Genomic DNA, 22,701 nt, shown 5'->3' on the forward strand with positions numbered 1-22,701 from the left:
TATGGATCAAGCCTCCTCTTCCTTTTACCTTTCCACACCGACACAATTCAATAAATCAAAACACCACAGTCTCCCTCGCAGAAATAACCAATCACTTGAAGCGATCACATCATGCACGTCATTGAGGGGACTAATGATCACCAAACCCCTGGAGAATACAGTGCTGCATGCTTCCATCTGTGTTTCCCCTTGAGGTGTTTTTGTACAGGCGATGTACATCTCCAGTTATTCTTCTTCAGAAGGGGGCATCCTGCAAGCATCCCGCTCCCCCGCGGAGCGTCCCCCTTCGGCTATCTCCCGCCCACTCGCTCCCCTTCATCCCTCCTCCCTCCCTGGGGCTCCAGTGAGACAGGACGCCAGCAGCTGTTCTCACAGCACCCTGGACCATTTCACACAACTGGCATCATGCCATCATTACATCTCATCAAAGTAACCCCTGCCTACCTCTACTCATGTCCGACTCTGGCCCCACTAGACCTGCTCTCTCACACATCTGTCACAGCTGCACACACACACACACATGCATGCACATGCTGGCTGGAAAAAAAAAAAAAAAGCTCTCTTGTGGTAAAGAAGGATTCTGAATCACGGTTGTTTCAAAGGCTGATGTAGCACAGCAGTGAGCATAAATGCATTTAATCTCAGTAACCCATGCTGCCTCGGGGGTAGGGGTGATTCGAACGGTTCTTGGCATTAATCTCAATCAGCTCAGCCCGAACCGTCTGGCACCGGCAGCCAGAGCATTTGGGGTTCCCGCTTGCTCTACACTGACTGAAAGAAGAGACCTCAAAGACCACCTGAACCTTTTATTTATTACCTGACAGATCTGACATACTGCAGAAAGTCAGTTGAGGGTAATGTTGGAGGATGTTTTGGGCTTCGTCCTGATTCTGCCTCTCCTGTTAACTCTTCGTATGTAAACCTCACCCTCATCCCGCGGCTGATGCTCCACAATCCTCTCAATGTCGCTGAATGATGCAAAGACAGTGACTGCGTTTACACGCACAATAATATTACACTATTATTCTTTTTTTTTTTTTGGAATAAGGGCAATAACTTCATGTAAACATAGTCAATGTCAACTGAAGTCAGACTCTCACAAACTCTCCGCCACCGCGCTCACACACCTTTTTTCTTTCCACCCCTCGAAACTGCCTCTCACTCACTCGCCCACATTAACTAGATTTCACTGGCACTGCCTAAATTGAATAAGCGACTCTGACATGCGATATGATGCTGAACAACATAAAATTATGATAGCTTGTGTATACGAGCGTGTTAGTGACTTTCACCTCCTGAAAATTGTCCATTTCAGAGGGGTTCTGCGCCATAAAAACCATCACGCTGGCTGGAAATGAAAATGATATCCTGATTCTAAATTAGATTATTCTATTTTCTGGCAGCCTCTACTCTACTCTATATCTACTGTCATCTAGAGCTGTGGGTGTGCCTTACCTCCTGTCTCACTATGCCTGGCTTCTGAGTGTTTTTCCTCAGTTTCGACAAGGTTCGTATGATGGTGAGTCAGGGGATGGAGGACGGTGTCTTCTGTAATTGAATGGTGATGATGATCAATAACCAAATGATGTGTGGGCTCCTTTGGGACTGTGTGAGAGTGATGTGAATGTTCAGGGATTGTCTCTGAGGGTGTGAACTCCTCCGGTGTCAAGGAAACTCTGTGCTCCCCTGACGGAGAGGATGCTGATGCAGGGTGAACCTGTGGTGTAGCTGGAAGTGTGTCAGATTCTCCCATTGGTACCAGTTTTGGCTCAGACAGAGGGCTGGTGGGTAGCACATTGTCTGTATGTGAGGTTGAGCTGGTTTCTGCTGGTGGAGCTCTGGTGTCTGTTGCATCAGTCACAAGAGGACAGAGAATGTAAATGCAATGAGGAATGAGCAGGCTAAGACATTAGCATAAGAGATGCTGCCTCAGAGTGTTTATCCAAAGAAGCCCTTCCTTTCCTAGCTTTCCCTTTTCTTTCTCTTCAAATATGCGCATAAACACACACAAGCGTGCACTTCGTTCGTACACACAGAAGTGAGAACGCACAATGAAAGTGTGACTTCACACTGCTGAGATAGGCTAAACTCAAAAGCTGTTCCACAACCCTTTCGGTGCTGGAGAGCTGTGTTTTTTCTGCAAAAAACAGTGACTGTTAAAGGTGTGACTATTGTTAATATGGTCGAACAAATGAAATCACACACTGTTTGTCAAAGTGTATCCCTCTGTTTTACACTTACAATGTTGTGTATTGATGTGCGCATATGTTTTTTTTCAATTTTGTCATTTCTAAATCTGAATGATGAAACACTGAAAAATTATGGAAATATTCATCTCTCGCCCTCACAACAACAATGAATTAATTACTGATCTATAAATATGGTACGATACGGTGGCACAATACACAGGGTTTATGCTTTCAGACATAATCTGAATACATTAAACAACTGGTGTGCCGATGTCCTGCCTAATCATCACACTATTTTCCTCTAATGTGAATCTAAAATGGTTCGGTGGCCACATTTTTATTCAACAGTTAGTTAATGAGAGAAAATAACATAATTGTCATGCGGGACATTCAGCCTTGTGGCTGCAGCGCTGTTCTTTTGTGAGATTTTTAATACACCATGCACCATTTTCTAGAATAACTCCATTTGCCGATCAGATGGTAATTGATAATGAAGATTTACAGTCAGTCACGACAGTTATCTTTCTATCTGATTTATTTTGGTCACTGATCCATAATTGCTACATAAAACATATGATGAGAACAAGACCAAGATCATCAAAGCGTGTCTGTGAAACACCGGCAGAATGATCTTTTTCTAATTTTATGGCTTTTTTTGACTAAAAGCATGTTATAAAACTCATTTTCATTGTCATTCTACATCCAAATACTGCTGCAGCAATATACTGCTGTAAAGGTATGACGTGGTATGAAAACTGATGATTATAATGCCATGTACACACACAGTATTTAGTGAAATTATGATAAAGCATTTGTGCAACGAAAAAACATTTATATTTTCAAGCCTATCAGGTTCATTATAACTGATAAATATATTACAGTATACCGCAATACTGAATGTCTATAATACGAGAAACTGCAATATTTTCTGAGATGGTTATTCTACCGTGAAAGTCTCATACCACTGCAACTCTACATCCAAATAACTGTGTATGTATTTTGACTAGACAGTTGGAAAGCAGAGCTGGAGAAAGTGAAAAAGGCACAGAGAAGCGGGATCTGACAGGCGTTAATCTCAGGCTGGAAGGGGATTTGGGGTTCGGGGTTTTTGTAAGCTCTACATCATCAATAAAAGCAGGAGTTTACATAACTTTTAACCATCCGACTCATCTATTCTTGTATAATCACACTGCAATCATGACTAAATTATGTTACATGCCAAAAGTCTCATACTACCTAGTTTGCAAGTGCCTACCTTCTCTTAGATCAAAATGATGAGGGTTTAGAGAGCTGGAATGTGAGTTTCCCAGCCCAGAAACAGAGCCGCCAGAGAGTAGGGACTCTGCATGTAAAAGTTAATGATACAAAAGAAAAAAAACAAGCAAGGGAAAGGTCTTAGTGTCATTTTCATCCATGCAACAGCGCCATCACTCTCTCATGCAATGCATCTAATCTGATTCATTACGTAATCCTGTGACATGTGCCTATCTGTCTGTACAGACGGACTCACTAACTGTCCCATGACACACTCTCTGGCACACACACTCGCACACACACTTACACACTTGAGCGAGCGCACAGTGTCGGTTCATGTGCAGTCCCCACTCCGACACATTTTCAGGTCTCTTCCATACAAATGCATTTGCATTTAATGAGATCATTTGTCACTGGTATTAATAAAGCCTGAGAAATGATAACAATAATGCTTAATGCCACCTGTCAGTCTTAGCATCCTCATCAGTTATTACCAGAGTGCTAGACATTGATTTAGCTCCACACTAATGAAGACATTGTGATTCAGGGCTAGTTAACCAGTTTGCCAGGACACCTAATGGCGAGGCAGCGAGTGACAGCATTGGATCTTATTAATATGTCACATGATTTTCCAGACATGATCCAATTTCTCTCAGTCCAAGGCCAAGTTCAGTCTTTAGAAAAATGCAAGGATGGTGCACGAATAAGATGATGTAGTGTAATACATCACCAGCGACAAACGTCTGTATGTCTGCATGTCTGCATGTGTGAGTATGTGACTGCATGTGTCTGCGCGTACCGTCTGTACTGGGGCACTTCTAAAACCCTGCTGGGACCTGATGTTGAATAAAAAGATGGAGTAGGGTCATCTGAGGTCATGGTGACAGGGTTTTAGGATTTGGTTTGCCCTGACCTCCCCTCCCCCTTCGTCAAACGCCCATCTGTCCAGCTGACCAATGGGATGCAGGCTCTGTGGATCAGAGTCTCCTGCCAATAGGTCGCTAATCCTCATCTGAGCATGCTCAGTGACTTAACTGGGGCAGGGACACAACTAAGGGTACAACTACTATGACATGCAGTCCAACCTGTAAGTCCGCTGTGATGTTTATGAAGGACACGTTCACTTCAGCAGTCAAATTCGTATCCTTGATCTTAACGTAAAAATCCGACAAAAGATACCTAAAATGGGATTTGCATTTTTCATGGAAAAAGTAATAATAATGAGAATATGATTATATAACCAATTTGTATGTGGATGAAACATTTTCTGTACACATATTGCTGTTACTGATAGCTTAAAATAACATACAGGCTTTGAATGTATCTTTGAAAGCAGCTGCGTCCAAGATAATTGAGATTACAGATTATATTATTCCAGATAATAACTTGTAATGTGATCCAGTTATTAATGTCACAGGACCTTCAGCCACACGATACGATAAAACCTATGTGTGTGTGTGTGTGTGTGTGTGTATCACTGTGTGCTCATACAAACAGTAGTGGCGGCCGCTCTGTGAGAATGGAACCTAAGACCTCAGATCCCCGGGAGGAAAAGGAGGGGATGAAGATGATTTATGGGTTTCACTGAACTGCACCATATGCCGGCCATAAATCTACGCATACACACGTGCACACACGACACACCCGCAGACACACACACACACAGACACACGCAAGCAGATAAGAAGGGTTTGCTCGCATCAGGGTCAGGTTCAAGCCAAATACACTTCTTAAAACCTGAGATAAAAAAAGACAGACGACTCTCCAATGGTCGGATCTTTCTTTCTGGTGACCCAGAAAGTGCAACTGAGTAGTTATGCCTGAACTATAATAATATATATATCTTAAATTGCATGAATTGATTTGTATTTATTTATTTATGCAGTCACAATCAGAGGTGTTAGTTTTTTTCAGAGCCTGACGATACTCAATTTTTGTGGCTGATGCCGATATTAAGAACAAAAAGATTCCAGCATTGATATGTCGGCCTATATACACGCATTCTTCTGCAATCATCCCTCAAATGTGTTTTTTTTTTTTTCAAAGATATGTAACAGAGGAAGGATATTTTAGTTTAACTATAAACTTAATTATCTAAATAATAAACTCCACTGGGAATTTAATAATCATAAATTACCCCAAGCATATGCAGCGTTTTCTGCATTATAATTCAAAAACAGAAAAGTATATCAGACACCATATATGCCGTAACTTATATATCTTTGATAGGCCAATATTGCCCAATAGTATCTGCCAGCCAATTTGTCGGTCAGGCTCTTGGTTTGACCTAATAAGAAACAGCTTCTAACTGAAGAACACTTTAAATTGACATTATAGATTAAAGCTGCAAAGAATCTTTGAAATTAATTAGCAACAATTTTAATCATCAAGTGATTCATCTTTTACGAACAAATGGCAAAAATGTGCTGCTTTCAGCCTTACAAATATGATTTTTCTTCTTGATTTTTTTCGTAACCGCTGCCAAAAATAGGTTTTCTTTGTTGGTTGGTTGGTTTGTCTGCCATATTACACAAAAATTACTGAACAGATTTCTACAAAACTTGAATGGAGGATGGGTCTCGGTCCAGAATAGAACCCATTAACTTTTGGTGCGGATCCAGGATAAAGAGACGGAGCCAGGATTTTTTTCTAACTCTCTTGAACATTGCGAGATAGGGTATTTTTCAACATTTTTGACAACTTCTCAGAGATGAATGCATGGATCTTGATGAAGAAATGCAGGCGTATTTAGGTGGCTGGTATGAATGAGTGACTACAATTTGATGCTGATTCTGATGAGCTAAAATTATGGTTGAACAGTTTAAAAATGTGTGTGTGATTCAGGGCTACTGGGTTTGATATTGGATTTGGCTTGATTGAATTAAAGGGGACTGTTGGGCCTTGGCGGAGGCATGTGCTTTACTGAGAGACATATGAATATCTTTGGGTTTTGGACCGTTGGTCGGACAAAAGAAAAATTATAATCACCAATTTTATACACCAAACAACTAACTGAAAAATGTATCTGAAGATGAATTTATGACAATAATCATTAGTGCAGCCCTATTGTGGATGTAAAATCGAATTAAAATGATCCCATTATGTAACAATGTGATGTTCTGTGACGTTTGTGTCCTTCACAGCGGGCTTTAAAAACAGCTTACACAGGACTGTAACTCTGCTTATACAACGTTAAAGCTTCTGTCAGCCCCTTCTAAATCAAAACTAATCAGTGAATTCTTTGAGTTCCCTACTGATGTAAGCCAAACAACAAAAGTGCTGCGCTGTTCAACAAACACTCTTAATGGATTTCCTTCAGACAAAAAGAAAAAAAAGTCTGACGACATCACAGCCGTGCCGAAAATCCCAGCTCCTCCCTCGTCCTAAGTGCTTTTCTGGTGGAACATGAGAGGTCCGCTGCCGCTACCAAGACGGCAGGTTTAAATTTAGCATGCAGGCGTGTCAGGGTTTGAAGTCCACTTTACTGTACGTCGAAGCGTCTGACAGAATCTGTTCACATCCATCCTGGGTTGTTTAAAGCCAGTCAGTCAGAACAAATAAAGTCTGAATGTCCTTATGGTTTGACGTGCTCACACTCAAGACGGGACAGCCCACATTTGACATTAACGTCAGAGATACATGCGCATGGGGAAACAGCAAATGTACATCTGAAGACCTCCAGTAAGTTGCTGGATGAATTATGTATGATATATACACACAGACACAAACACACGGCTTGTCAGCGTCTATAAGCACATCCACAGACACGCATTTACTTTGTCACTAGTCTCCGCTCAACTACTGTATCATTTGATCAGCTGTGGCCAGTGGTGGAAGACTACTCAGATCCTTTACTTGAATAAAAGTACCAACGCCGCACTTTATGAATACAGTATAAGCCCTGCATTTAAAAGTTGTAGTATTGTCACCAAAAGTATTTATTACTTACTTATCACCTGTAAGCAGCACTTAATTGTTAGCTGGTCAAGCTGGAGGTAATTTATAATATTTTAACCCTAACCCTCCAAACAAAACTTGTTTTTTTATTTAAATAATAAGTGAAATGTCTGCCAGTCTAGTTAGAACATTTCAACCTGTTTATGATAGAAATCAACTTGTTTAAATGAATAGCAGAGCCAGAACAAAAATACATTTTGGGGGTCAATGGCAATATTGATATCTCGGTTGACATACACTCTTTTTTACAGTTTTACAATAAACTTTATTGTCTGAAATGACATCCTTGAACTGAAAAGTTTAATAACTAGAAATTACCCCAAGCATTGGTTTCTGCACTAAGTCCTGTTGGAAAAAAAAGTACAGGACAACATATATGGAAATAACAATTTATCTGTCAGCTCTACTGACAAGTTCAACAGTTTAGGAAATATGCTTATTCAGTTTTTAGCGGAGAGGTAGATGGTATCAGAGAGGACTGGTAAAGCCACAGCTGATTTGCTTTACTGATCACAAAAACTATAAACTGGCTCTGTTCACTGGGAAAGAAACAAAAACTTTGCCTACTAGCACCTCTAAAGCTCACTAAGTGTAAAACCATCAATTTGCCATCCTGCAGGGGCATCTGTTCTGTACTATGTCTTGGCTTTGGGCAATTGTGCCAGATTTTCATTTTTTTATACTTCAATTTTTGCACAGATTAAACAAATGAGAAATATGGTGCTGATTAATGATGTTAAGAGGTGCTAGCAGAGGAATTTAAGAAATGTTCTGGAAATAAATGAGAATCTTGACGGAAGACAGAGTCAGGGCAAAATGACACCATCGTTTTTTAAAATTCATGAAATCAGTTGACTCCTATCGTAATTATGCCACTGCAATGGAAGACGTTTTTGCTTGTTTTAATGAAAAGATGGATATTTCTGCAGTGTTCGCAGTATGTAAAATATTTATCTACAGAGTAACCACAGCTGTCAAATGAATGTAGTGGAGTTGAGTACAAAGATCTCAAGATTATCCCGTGTTGACTAAATCTACTCAGTCTCTACCTCTATCGCTAATCTACTTTTCCACACCTTCCTCAGAGGCTCCAAAGGGTGACTCATGGGTAACAGCCGGGGGCCGCTCAGCTTCAGAGATGGTTGTGGCGCCCTCGGGTCCACTCACACCTTCAGGTCCACCCTGTGGTTCACCTTCACCTTCAGCTTCACCTTCACCCACTGCTTCACCTTCAGTCGTAACCTCTCTTTCATCTTCAGCTTCAACTTGAGCTTCACCACCCTCTGTGTCATCCTCAGCTTCAGGAGTCACAGATGAAGCTGACGTTGTAGCTATTCAGCAACACAGGTAAAAATCTTTAATTACCAAACAAAAACTGAATCTGTGGGGGCCTGAAACTGAACCACCGAACTCATTACCAGCCCATTAGCAGGCATCATTCTTTTCTTTGCTAAATCGTATAATCATTATTTTTCCACATAACCACACAATTGTATGTAATTGTGAGAGGAGACTTTTAAAAAGCAGACTTCTGCAGTGTAGTCCAATTGCTCAGTCTATCCATGCATCAGCCTTTTACTGTCCGGCCATGTGGAGAAAAGCCCAGTGCTGTCAGGGTTGATGTTGCCACTTTGCCGATCGTTTCTGTCTAACAGCTCGGAGGCTGAGAGCCTCTCCACAGAGAGAATCCCTAATCAAATTCCCTTTTATTCCTGCCTCCCCGAGCTCCTCACCCAGAATCACACTGCATTACAACACACTAACATATGCCAACATCCTTCCACCCATTCCCCTCTTTTTCCATCTCTCTCTCTCTCTTTAAGTTCCCGTTGGAGCTCCATCCACCACCCATCCTCACCCAACCCTCGCTCATCCCTCCCTTTTCTTTTCTTCAATCCATCAACAGCACTGTCTTTAGTCTAAATAAGAAAAGCAGAGCTGTGGAAGAATTCCTCCTGTGCAGGTTAGTGTGATGTGCTGTGATGAAAGGACATGGCGACAGAGAGGCCTATTAATAATGAAGCACACAGGGCCCAAGCTGCCGCACCGAGAGAGGAGACGCAGGAAAAGAGAAATGACTGACTAGAGAGCCAGCTGAACATCACAGGAGAGAGGGAGAGAGTTTAGGAGACATACAGAAGGAGACGGTATGGGGTTGAAACTTAAATCTCCAAAACAATGCAACAAAAAGGGAAGACACAGGAAGAGAGAGTGGAATACTCGTGCTTCGCTTTGCATTATTACTTACTAGAACCGGAGGGTGAACCAGCAATTGTACCTGAAAGAGAATAAGAAAAGGAAAGAGGAGATGAGATGAGAACTTGTTTATTTATGCAGTCGATTTGCCTAAAGACTTGACTCTGGCTCATTCATCAGACTCAGGTGGCAGAGAGAACTTAAGAGCGGCTCTGCTAAATAAGTGCTTGTTGTAGACCTCCTCTCAAAGTCCTGGAGTAATTACTGGGACCGCACTGCCTAATTTAACCTGTTACTCCTCCGCCGAAACCTCACATTCAGAGGTCCTCATCATATATGTATGTTTTAAGAGAGCGCTACCACTTCGCTACGCTTGGATCAAAAACTTTTTGCCTTTCTTGCACATTTTCCCAGATTGTATTTATAGTTAGCCTAGCTTGGCATGCATAATGCAATCTGTAGAGACCAAACTGTTTCGCGAGCCAGGCCATTTTGTGTAGCATTTCAACTGAGCAAGTTGCAAACATTTTAATTTTTAAATTCCACTAATGGGATTCAGGAGCTTGAAAGAGTGGTAATGGGCTCTGAAGGTGTGTGTCAGTACCATTAGATGTGGGTTGGAAACAACGGCGTGATAAAAAAAAGGGCTGACAATAGAGCCATTCTTTGCAATGTGTGTGTGCAGGTACAGGTGTGTGTGAGTGTGTGTGCGTGTGTCCCTCTCTGGCTGTGCAAGGAGTGTGTTGGTTTGAAAGGAGAAAACTGGGGAGGGGCTGCCCTAGATTATTATTTTATCATAGCTAGCTACTGTAGCTGGCTACATTCTCCAAGAGGATTTCCCCCCACGCACTCCCACGTTGTTACACGGCTCTGATCTGCTCTCTGTACTGAGGTGACGACAACTCAGAGAACTCAGCAGCACTCCTCCTTTCTTTTCAACTTGCTCCCTCGATTCTACTTTTCTGTCAAGACCACAGACTGAAGAGAAAACATTCATCAAGAAAGATATGAGATTGTAATTTTAAAAGGGGCTCTCTACATAACAATTCGTACAAGTTTGCATATTTTATTTGCTTTCATATTTGGCCATATGTGAGCGGATCGTATTGTGAAGTGAAAAATGAGACCTTCCCCGTCTCTCTCGTTTGTGCAAGAATGTGGACGATTTGTTTAAGTTGTTTAATGCTGCTGGACCGTGGATTTCTTTGTGAAGGTCGGATTTTGCGCAACTGTCCAAAGGATGTGACTTAATGCATGTTCTCAATCGCCTCGTGTCAGTGTCTTTCTCCGCTCTGCCAGCAGAGATCAACAGTAGCTAACATTAGAAATAGTCTGCTAACATAAAATAACGAAAGCCTTCCAGCAGAACACAGACGTTCCACAGAGCCCCTTTAAAAATATCCATACATTAGGGTTGGGCAATATATTGATATTATATCGTTAGCTTGGTTATATATCATCTTAGATTTTGGATATCATTATATCGTGATATGGCGTGATTGTTGTGCAATTGTAAAGGTTTATAAACATCAGTTGCAACTTTATAAATAAACAATTGCTTAATAAATAGTTTACAAAGCATTTGCAACAACATTTATTATGTATTGTGTATAGTGTATCGTGAAACTGCATACGAATTTTGCAATATTATTTAATATTGCCCAAACATGCATATTCATTCCAATAGAAAAATATAATGTACTGATCCACCACCTTCTCTCTAGCTTGCAGACATTAGCTAACAGGCCACCGGACACTAGCAAGCTAATAGGGCACTAAGGGAATGTAAAAGTAGCTGGGCAAAGACACCTGCGTCAGCTAAGTGGGGCAACCATTACACTTATTCAATTTAGTATCTTCAAGCTGCACTATTCAATATTCTTTTAGATGATAATACAGAGCTGAAACAGTTAGTCAGTTAGTTAATAAGTTGGTCATAAGAAAATTAAATGCCAACTATTTTGATAATCAATTTATTGTATCAGTTGTTTTTCAAGAAACAATGTCAAACAGTTGCCCTGACTAACAATGGATTGAGTGACTACATGTAATATTAAAAGCATCACTCATAGTTAAAAAAAATTCCCCCAACCCTGCAGTTCTTCAACATTATGAAGCATTTTAGCATCTTTCAGCTCAGTGTTCTGATATTACAGGCTGAAACTTTGCTGTTTTGGTTTCAATTTTCACCGCCCTCATCAGCAACATTTTGACTCACTGCAGTGAAAAAGCTTTAAATAAATCCGCTGTACACTACCTGCTGGTTGGAGACTAGCTGGTGAACATAGTGGAGAGTTTAGCAGCTTAAGAGCCAGATATTTCCATCAGAAGAGAGTCAAGACCAAGACGTAGACATATACAGATGTGGGGCTAGTGGTTTCTTTGCATTAAGCTAAGCTAACTGGCTGCTCGCTTTAGCTTCTCATCTCCCATACAAACATGAGAGTGATATCTGCCTCCTCATCTAAGTCTTGGAAAGAAAGCAGATGAGGAACTCTCCTTTTCAGTGCAGAATGAATCATCCTAAATCTGCAGCAGTGTCAAGACACTGAGGCCTCTCCTGGGACACATCTCCTTTTGCAATTTTAACTTGATTAATTAATAGTCATACCCATGCGTGATACAGTAAAGCAAGCTGACAGACATCGATAGCTCAGGCATATTTAAGGAGTCAGCAGCATTGTATCTAACTGTGTGTCAGATTTATGAGTAAGATCAACACAACAGGAACAGATAAACATGTTGTGGGTACGTACAGGTGTTGGGGGTTCCATGGGGTGTTGGCAGGTAGGAACCAGCCTTCCAGGACTTGGCTTTGAAGCCCTTCCTGCAGCGCTGGCAGTCCTGGCCCGTCGTGTTGTGTTCACACTGGCACTGGAGGTTCCCGTCCTGCAGCAGGCACTGGGAGGCATGGAGGTTACACTTACACCTTAAACAAAAGGAGAAAAAGCAGATGGCATAGGTGAGATGAGATGACGTGAGACGGCAAGTGAAAGTCGCTGGTTGTAATTGCTGTGTTAAAGGTGCTAGATATTACAGGAGCATCACACAATGGAAGAAAAGGAGAAGAGTGCAAGTGCTGACGATCTTTAGCTCTGATAAAGAGACAGATGATGAATCTCTTGTAGGTGAATTGCATCAAAGTAATATATGTTAAACGAGATGAGACAAGATTAAGACGGAGGTATTAAAGTCTTACAAAAAACGTGATTTGTTCTTTACTGAGCAGATACTGTAAATTACACTGTATACCTGACAAATAGAGAGAGCAAAAAAAAAAAAAGAATATCAAAGATAACTTAATATATGTATGGGTGTATGTGTGCATGTATACTGTATGTGTGGTGTCTGTATCAGTGAAATGTTGCAGAGAGCGGAAATGAGAGTTAAAACACACTTAGAAATATATATGCGATGAACTGAAGATTAATGAGCTAAGAAGACGTTTATATAAAGAAAAATATCACAGTTTGTCAGGTTTACTATGTTGAGTGAATTTTTTTGGTCTCTGTTTCAGTTCTCTTTCATAAATCACTGGCAAAGCTACAGCACCCATTTCTATTTTGATGTTTGCTAGTGCCGTTTGTACAGTTGCCAGTCCATCTGATTCCGTCTCATTTCATTTACAACCGACACCATGACTGAGTGAAGTATTCAAAATGAATCAAACTATTTTCACAAAATGTTAAAGATTGACCGATTGAATGTAGAGCTGAGACTATTAATGGATTCATCAAGTAGTCATTAAATGTAATTTGAAAAGTAAAATGAAAAGTGTGGGATCATTGGAGTTTTCTTCATTGTTGAAGAACGACTATGCTCAATGGAAATCTTTCTGACGTGACCCAGGCAGAAGCATCACGGATCAGGTAATGTATCAAAGATTTATTCCTGTTATCTTTAGTCACGTTTCCTGACTTTCTTCCTGACCAAGCAAATTAAATGCACCGTTACCCTTAAATAGTATTCTCATATCTCTGGGTTTGAACATTACGGGAAACATTTGGAATAATATACATTTCAATGCGTAAATGTTACATTTTATATCTTTAACAGAAAATGAATTGGCAGCTATTTTGATTTTCAAACAAGATCCAGCTTCTCCAATGTGAGGACTTGTTGCTTTTCTCCATCACACCCGATGGTACGCTGAATATCTTTTTGGATTTGGACTGTTGGTCGGTAAAACAAGAAATCTGAAGATGTCACCTTGAGCTCTGACAACTTATATTGGGCACTATCAGAAGATAAATGGCATTTCTAAATAATTCTGGAGGATAGAAAAAGAACAGCAGGACGTAAAGAAGAAAAAAAAATGATTACACTCTCCAAAAAGTTGAATGCTCCTCCATTTGTAAGCATATTGTTGTTTACAATTACTGCCTGTGAAATTCAAGTGTCTGAGAATGGGTGTGTATGTGTATGAAAGTTGCATAGACATAATGTGTGCGTACGCATTCGACCTCAGCAGAGGGCAAGGCCCAGGTGGGCTAATCCAGAGGTTGAAGTTCTGCTTGGAAGGAAATGAGGATCTTAAGGACACTCCGCAGCGACGACTTCAAATTACAGCCTTTTCCAGATGAGCGACTGGACTCCAATCCGGTTTGTTCCACTGGAGTGAACAGCTATCCGTATGCATCAAATATTCAAAGAATGGCCCCTGTATTCTGGCAAGATGACTACTTCAATCTTCCTTCCTCACACTAATCTGCACTTTCTCATCAGTTTTGTTGTGTTTGTTATTTTTTTTTCCGGTTTAAGCTGTCGCCCTTTCAACCCCAACCATAGTTCCACATTACTTCACACCCAGAATAACGATGACTGAAATTTTAAAGCATGCGGGAAGCTTCACAGACAAAAAACAGAGACACTCGATCATGTTGAGCCGTGTCTCATATCACATTGTTGCTTTTCAGTCCTATAAATTACCCACGTTTCTCTCTGATCACCTGGACGAGCTGACAGGACGTGCCAGCAAGAATCCATCCTCCGACAAGGCCTTGTATCCTGCATGCTTTCTGAAGGACACGAGCTGTCCACTTAGCGAGGAGGGAAATTGAACATCTCTTTTTCATGGAGGAAATAGAGAGAGAGTGAGCGCTTGTGAAATGAGACAGGTGTGTGTGTGTGGTTCCGCTTTCGTGTGATCGTGATGCATTTGTCTGAGCGCGGCGATGACAGACAACAGATCAGAGAAGCTGAGGCACGGTGACTAATGCCTGCATTGAGTGACTGACAGCGGCGAACGTATCACTGCTTCTCATCTCCTGCATCTTCGCTGATAAATCTCATCTGTCCCATCTTAAAAAAGTGGAAGCGCCGCTGAGTGCAGGATCTAAAAGTTGTAGTTTAAAATCAATACTGAGGAACAGAGTGATTTTCGAGGCATGCCGTGGTGCAGTTTGTGTTTTGCAGGCCTAATGGCTCAGCGTGCTACAGGAAATGGCCTCCCTCTGGTCAATTATCTGGACAGTTGACATACCCTGAGGTTAAAGCCCAAATGAGTAGATGTGTCGGGATCCATTGATGAGATGTCACTGGCGTCTTAACACTAACTAAACCCTTTGCTAATGCAATCATTAAAAATAAATTTCTAGTCGCGGAGTCTTGCAGGTTAAAACTTTGTGGACCTCCATCCCCTTGACCTGCTTTTCCGACTTCTGCCACACAGCACAGACCAAGAGTACTTCCAGCCTTGCACTCCTTCCGCACGAATGATGTGACACTCCGACTTTTCAAGTGCCGTGTCCCTTTAGCTATCGCTCTTTCGGATGACAGCTTGCACTGGGAATTCTCTCGATCCCTTTCTTCGGTCCCTCCACACACAAATAATACATGGGCACAATCATATGTTAATGTGCAAGATGTCTGCCTTCACTGCAAAGTCATCAAAGTGGGAGTAGCTGCTCCAAGCTGAAGGAAGTTAAGACGGGACAGCTGGATCCATCACAACCCTGTCTATTTACTTGGAGAGAGAGAGAGAAAGTGGAGTGATGAAATGAGATAAGGTGAGTGGAGGAAAAGACAAAGAAGGGCAAGAGGAAGCCGGGTGAGAAAGAGAGTTGAGGAACAGAAGGAAATAAGTGATTCAAATGTATTCCAGTCTGCATTAGAAACCACACGCGCAAGGTGGTGTTTTAATTAGCTGGTGTAATTATGGGTCGATACTTCTGTTTATCAGTCTGTTGGAGACTGTCTTCCAAAGAAAAACGAGAGCATCCGTTGTTCCAGCAAATGTTTACATTCAAGCTACGAAGCCCTCCAGGAGCCATAGGAGTTCCAATGTCCGCTGGGAGCAAAGGAAGAAGTCTGGTGATGTTATTATACACAGACGAAGGAGTTTGGAGTGGATAGATGACGTCAACAAAACACTGTTGTTGTTTCCAGACAGTCAACTTTTAAAAAAAATATATGACTGCAGTTATTTTAACCCAAACTAAGATCTTTCCCCAACCCCACCCAAGGTGTTTTTGTGCCTAAAACCTATCCAAGCCCTCACCAAACTCTTACATTTTTCAAACGGCAATGTAATCCTGCCGACAGTGATGATCAGAAAACACGTGTCGCTCTAGAGGGAATGGACTAACAATGTGATTTGTTGTTTACGACATGTTGGACATAATTTCAATGTATGAAGATTATATTATTATTATTATTATTATTATTATTATTATTATTATTATTATTATTATTATTATTATTAAACTATTCACTATTTTTACACAAAGTTCATGTTTTAAATTCTTTTTCTGTAAACTTTTCTGTCTCTGTTTGGTTAGGTTTGGGGAACTACAATACTTGATCAGTTTTAGCCAACAAAATACTAGGACAAGATGATTTGGGTTAAAATAACCTTTCGCAACGTTAAACACGTGATTGAAAGGATAACTTCTCCCATGTGCATATTTTTTTTTAGTCATTAAGCTATGACATTACAAAAAACGTAATATGTCAGTTCCAATGATGGTCCTGGGGCGTCATTAATTATGTAGTTTCATGAACAACACCAACACTGTGATATCAGATTGTGCCTTTTCGTGCCAGAACATTTATACTGTATGATAGAGGATCCAGATGTTAGTTCAAGGTTGCCTTGAGCAGCATAAAATCCAGACGTACTCAAGATTTTATCTTCCATATCGCTTTGAATATGTGCATTCATTATCTCTTGATGAGTCATTCCTGATCAACACCAATAAGCAATCATTATTTTCATTATAACACAGTTTTTAGTTTATCTTTTTATGTAGGGGGGTAACCAGAAATGTAACTTTGTGGAGAAGTAAGATTTATTATCTCCACATCTTTATGCATGTGGTATTTATCTGATCGATGCCATCACTGCCAGCCTAACTGTGTCTGTGTGCTTCTCTGTCCACTCTCCTCGTCGTCTGTCTCTGTGAAGTCATGTCGACTCTGTGTATTTAATGATACGAGGGCTGCCTGTTTTAGACAGCAGAGACGCAGCAATTAGGGGAATAAATAATAAGAAAGATAAACAAACATCAAGGGGGAGTCATGTGGTGGCAGAGCCTGAGAAAGCAGCTGGAAGCAGCAGTTAATGGGGCTTTATCTGTCTCTTTACTGTAGTCGACGCCTAGTCCTCTATTCCTCTCCGGGGACACAGCTATCACTGCCTCTCTTTTATTTTCTGTTTTGCTCTCTCCTCCCACTGTATTTTTAACTTTTGCTCCCAGATTCCATCCACTGTAACCGTTCCAGACCTCCAGTCTTTCCTTTTCGCTCTTCCTCTCTGATCCCCCATTTTATCCTTCATCTCTTTCTGTGTTTCTTTGCCCCTTTGTCTGTCCATGCAGCCTTACCCCTTTTTAGCTCCTTTGCTACTGCCCGTTGCACCAGTGCTCACTGAGGAGTGCGTTGGGTAAATTGGGTTGTGGACATGTGTTTGAGAGGAGTGGGTGGAGGGGAAAATAGGGGGGTAGGGACGATGCGGGGGGCTGAGCAGTCAGTACAGCACGGAGTAGGGCAGTTGTGTCAAAGCCCTGACAGTCTGCCTGCCTCTCCGACTACAGTGCTGAGAATCGGGAGGAGGAGCAGGAGGAGGGTCCGCATTGACGTGCTCTAACCTGTGATGACAGACTGCATCGATGCAGCTCTGACCCAGCAGGAGATCCCCCTCCTCCTCCACTCTGTGTTCGATCAGCCGTCACTGAGAAGGCCCACTTGCTACTCGCAACAACTTCCTCCCCTGATACCACAAAACACACAGCGGGCTACACAACCTGCTGGAGTAATAGTGGAGTGAGAGACTAATGGGCAATGAGTGTCAGGGCTTTTGTCAGAGAGAGGAAGACTTAACACCCAAACCAGGGCTGATTGATGACATGGAGGACCACGTACAGGGGATGAATAAAACAGCAGGAAAATGGACAGGAAATTACACTATAATGCAATAAAAATACATTAGCACCACCTTTGTAAAGTGCATAATAAAAAAAGTTTCGAGGTTGCACACTGTGGTGGACACTTTTCTTTTTCAAGTTCATTCTCAGGCCCAAAGATTAAATTCCCCCTCGGCTTAGAGCTCACCTAAATGGAATGCAGCCATTGTTAACTTTATTAGTCACACCTGTGATTTTCCTGCTTTTACTGTTAAGACTTCCAACATGGAAAACTGCAATGGATGTCCAATCAAGTCGGAAATCTGAGTTGGAAACTTGGACAAGATCCATTCAATGTATTGATACATATCGATACTGAATTTTTGATACATCAATACCAGCTGCACTTTCCCACACTCATTCAGTCCAATGAGAATTTCTCGCCAAAAAAGTTTTTAAATCGTTTTTCTCAGCTCAAGGAACATTGCACAAATATAAAACCTCCATGGATCAAAGATTCCTAGTAGAAAGAGTGATAATTGACCTTGTTTGCAGTTTTACTGTCCTGTCAACAATTTGTAGGTCGCAGGGAAATTTTTTGCTGCAATACCACAGGTGACCACTGGGCAAAATTGGAAGCAAGGCTGAGCAGCTACGCCGTATCCAGGTCTATTAGATATTCATGGTTATGCGGTACTAGCCTACACCACTCAACTCTTTTTAAGTGTGTCAATCTGTTAAATCAGCTGCTGCGGGCGTCAGTGTTTTCCCAAGCAGATGCACTGGGATGTATTTGGACTGTGAGTCTGGAATGCCCAACTGGAACTATCAACTTTCTGACTTGACTTTAATGGATTGGACAACTAGTTTGAAAGCCAATCATGTTCCTTTGTGCAACTTGCAGAAGTGTGGTGTGGAACCTTGAAACCTTCAGTGCTCCGGGCTGACTTTTCAGTGAAGCAAGAGACATGTTTTTTCCAGTTTATGCATTTTTGCACATTCATAGATTCTTGATTTTTTAGATTCTTGGGACACTGAGTAGATGTAATTTTATCCAGGCAATTGAACCTGTTGTGGATGAACCATATAAGATATGAAATATTAGTGAAAGTAGAGTGTTTTTATGTGTGGAGGTCATCTTTAAGTGCATCCATAAATTGAAACCTGATTTGTGGAGGGCAGCCTGCAGAAAGGACGAGCCCTCCAACACAGCGTATCCCGAGCGAAGCGGGTAGCGGCCAAGCGAGGAGTGGGAGTAGCGTGAAGCCGGGATCATTGATCAGCAGCACGCCTTATTGGCTTCTTCTGAAGTCTTTATCACTTTGTCCCCTCCCACTTCCTCCCCCGCCTCGCCTCGTAAATTCCGAGCAGCTAATTGGACATGACTGCGTTTATGTTCCAGCTTCATAAATTTCTTTCTCTGAAGGGAGAGGATCGATTTTCCTCGAGTGCAGCCTCCCGTAGCAGGGGAGTCTCTTCAAACGTTCTCTCTGCTCTCCACCATCCATCCTTTCTCTCACATGTGTGCTCCCTCCCTCTAGACTAAACAGGTAATCTATATATGACCTCCCCTGCGTTCATGTGCTGAGCACGAATCACACCGTGCCTCTTTTCATAACCATAACAGTTCTTTCACACATTTCAATCAACCCTTCTCACGCTCCTCTTGTTAACAACACAACTGGTGACAATTTTTAAACAAATCATTCCGCCCAAGCTCATTATATGTCATTTTCTGATGACAGCTGTTGACAGCAGAGACCACAAAGGTTTTAGAGACATTTCCTGTCTCTGTCCTCTCATCCTGTCTTTCCCTCCTCCTCCTCCATCTCTTTCTACTTTCTCTAGTTTTTCTTTTGTTGGGCATATCCCATGGGGACGTCAGCAATTAGTTGACTAGTTGATTTAATGTTGCTACCTTAGCTAGCCGGAACAAGAAATACTAGTTAGTTGAACTTATTATTTTATTAATGCACACATTTAAATTACACATTGACATAATTTGCACAGAAATATCCCGTCTTCCTAGTCAAACTTTGCTTTATAAAAACACGAGCATCTGCTACTTCTGCCGACATCTCTAGTTTACTGTTGCGTCTAAGATTTATTGACTTATTTGTACCAGGAAAGTTTATCAGACTTTTCGTTACCCTGAATTTTGTTTTCAATCAATATCATTTGTTATTTAGTGAGAGGATATCATGTTTTGTAAGATAATGTGCAGTATTCAATGCACAACACAGCTATTAAAATACAATTTGTTTATCAAAAATGTGATTAACAGTCTAAAATGACTCTTGTATGCCAAATGTTTCTCAAGGTCTGACCTCATAGATTAAATTATACTCAATTTTGACTGTTTTCTGGGTGTTTTCTTACTTCAGGCTAGTCAACTAATCTAATCTCATTTAAAAGTTAGGGAAATTAGTCACCCTATGTCAGCTGGGATCAGCGCCAGCACCCCCGCAACCACCTAAAGGATAATTGATGGATTAATAGATGAATGGATGGCTCAAAAGCCATCAAAGAGAGAAAACTATTTCTACTGGAGCATCTAGGGGGGTTAAAGAGACCAGGAGTTTGGGGTCAACCATTTGATAAACACACTTCCGAATAAACTGTACTGTACATGCGCTCGTCACACGTTCAATGTCGAGAGGTCACAGTGTGCATTGTGGCGTAAAAAAAAAGATGAGTGAAATGTCCAGCAAACAGACATCTTAAATTATTCAAAGCGCGAGAATGACCTTGATTGTCTTTGCAATCCACACCCTGTGTGTGTCTGTACTCTGTGCGTGTGTGTGGGTGTGTACTATGCAGTGTAAGTGGATGTGTGACCTCCCCGGTGTGTATGTGGGATGATTCATTATATTAGCACAGTTTGCTCTGTATGAGTTTAATAGTGTTTCTTTTAGTTTGTGATTTTGCACAGGATAGACGGATGGATGAGAGAGAGAGAGAGAGAGAGAGAGAGATAGAGAGAGAGAGATTGTGTGTGACTAAGCGTATGAGTAAATTATTTACACAGGATACAGTAAATGGCTTTTGCGTGCATGCCCAACCGGTGCTGAGACCTGAGAGCCTCTCTCTGATTGGTCGGTTCTAGTCGTGTAAAAAAGCAGCGGCAGAGTCAGGCCCACTTTGAGCTACCTGCTCCGTGAAGTATGCGCTATATGCACAGGACCAAATAACTAAATAATGGAGCCTGGGCACATCCTGTTCTACAGCCCAGACCTCAGAGGACCATTCTCAGGAGCACAGCAGAGACTGTGTGTGTGTGAGAGAGAGAGAGAGAAAGAGAGAGAGAGAGAGAGAGAGAGAGAGAGAGAGAGAGAGAGAGAAAGAGAGAGAGAGAGAGCTATATTGGAACAGTTCAGGTGTGGGTTACATGCCAGCTGTGTAAGAGGGTACTGTTTTTGCTGGCTTTTCAAACTGCAGGGGTAATTAATGTGCAGCTTTCAAAGGATTTTGTCACCCTGGCTGTTTCCAGTGATACTTTGTTTATAAGGGTAAGACACAGTTTGTAAATAACTTCCTTGCTCATTTAAGCACTGGGTGTAAGGTGTAACCCCTTGTCTAAAGAAATGGCTCAGTGATAGGGTTTCCTGAGGATGGATGCTTGGATTATTCTAAATTACAATTAAACACAGCATACACAAAAACTGCATACGGTCAAGTTCAGACAAACTGGATGAAAAACACAGCCTGATCATTCAGGGCAGATAACAAAAAAACAAACAGCATGATGCTTAACTTTTGCCACAATACAAAGTTGCATCATCCAGCAAGATGCTGACCAAACAAATAATGTTTATGTTGCAATGACTGACCCTTCTGTCTCAGAGTACTGTAAACTGCTGTGCAGTGATTTGGCCATTAGCCGTTGTCAAGGCCATCAGTGAGCGCCCGAGGCTCTAGACGTTGCGGTGTGTGCAGCACTGTCGGCACTGGACGGCCCTTGTCGGCGACCTTTTGGCAGTCTGCGCATGTAGAATTGATTGCCGCTCATCAGTGACAGAAATCATTCTAATTGGCTGTTCAGGTTCAGGTTGTCAGTTTGGTTTGTCAGGGCTTTAAGTCATTCAAATGTTTTCATACGGCGTTGACGTCTATTTTTTCAGGATTTATTTAGCTTTGTTAGGATTCTAATGAACCACATGTGTGGAACCTTTTATGTGAGACATAACATAACTAAGACACAACAAAACTAGAATGGCACTCAGTAGAGCACATTCCTCTGCCCAGGCTCAACAGTCCCCTTTATCTGTATTGTACTCACTCATACCAGCTACCTAAATACGCCTGATTTATTTTCCTCAAGATCCATCCGTTATTCACTGAGAAATTAATGAAAATGTCACAAAAAAAAACATCCTATCTCACAATGTTAATGAAAGGGAGAAAAAAAATCCTGGATCCGTCCCTTTATCTGGATCCGCAGTGAAAGTTAATGGGGTCTATTCTGGGCCGATACCCATCCTCCATCCAAGTTACATGGAAATCCATTATGTAGTTTTTGTCTTCCTCGGTGGTGCCCATACAAATGTGAAAATCTCTACTGATCATCACTCTAAATATCAGTATAGAAAAAGTTCAAAGTCAAATTTTTCTTTTACTGGTTGAACACATAAACAGAGCAAATGAATGCACAAAAATAAACATTATGCATTATATCTGCATGGAGAGTAATACCTGTTTTTGTGTCTTTTATTTCTTTTTCTTTTTCTGTTTGGTTCTGTGTCAAACAGAAATAAGACGTTATG

General features: G+C 41.4%; 1 protein-coding gene across 4 annotated transcripts in view; it reads right to left on the reverse strand.

Moving 5' to 3' along the window:
- ntng2b (netrin g2b) overlaps positions 1 to 22,701 on the reverse strand; it is a 69,661-nt gene that overhangs the window by 20,845 nt on the left and 26,115 nt on the right. For 3 of the 4 annotated variants that reach the window (XM_073478186.1, XM_073478185.1, XM_073478183.1), the window contains exon 3: positions 12,349 to 12,525. In XM_073478186.1, coding sequence (XP_073334287.1) covers positions 12,349 to 12,525 — 177 coding nt within the window. Of the gene's footprint in view, positions 1 to 11,688; positions 11,698 to 12,348; positions 12,526 to 22,701 lie in introns of all 4 variants that reach the window. The other variant, XM_073478184.1, reaches the window with a different exon arrangement.

The sequence above is a fragment of the Pagrus major genome, chromosome 12 (assembly GCF_040436345.1).
Source record: "Pagrus major chromosome 12, Pma_NU_1.0".
NCBI classification, from domain to species: Eukaryota; Metazoa; Chordata; class Actinopteri; order Spariformes; family Sparidae; genus Pagrus; species Pagrus major.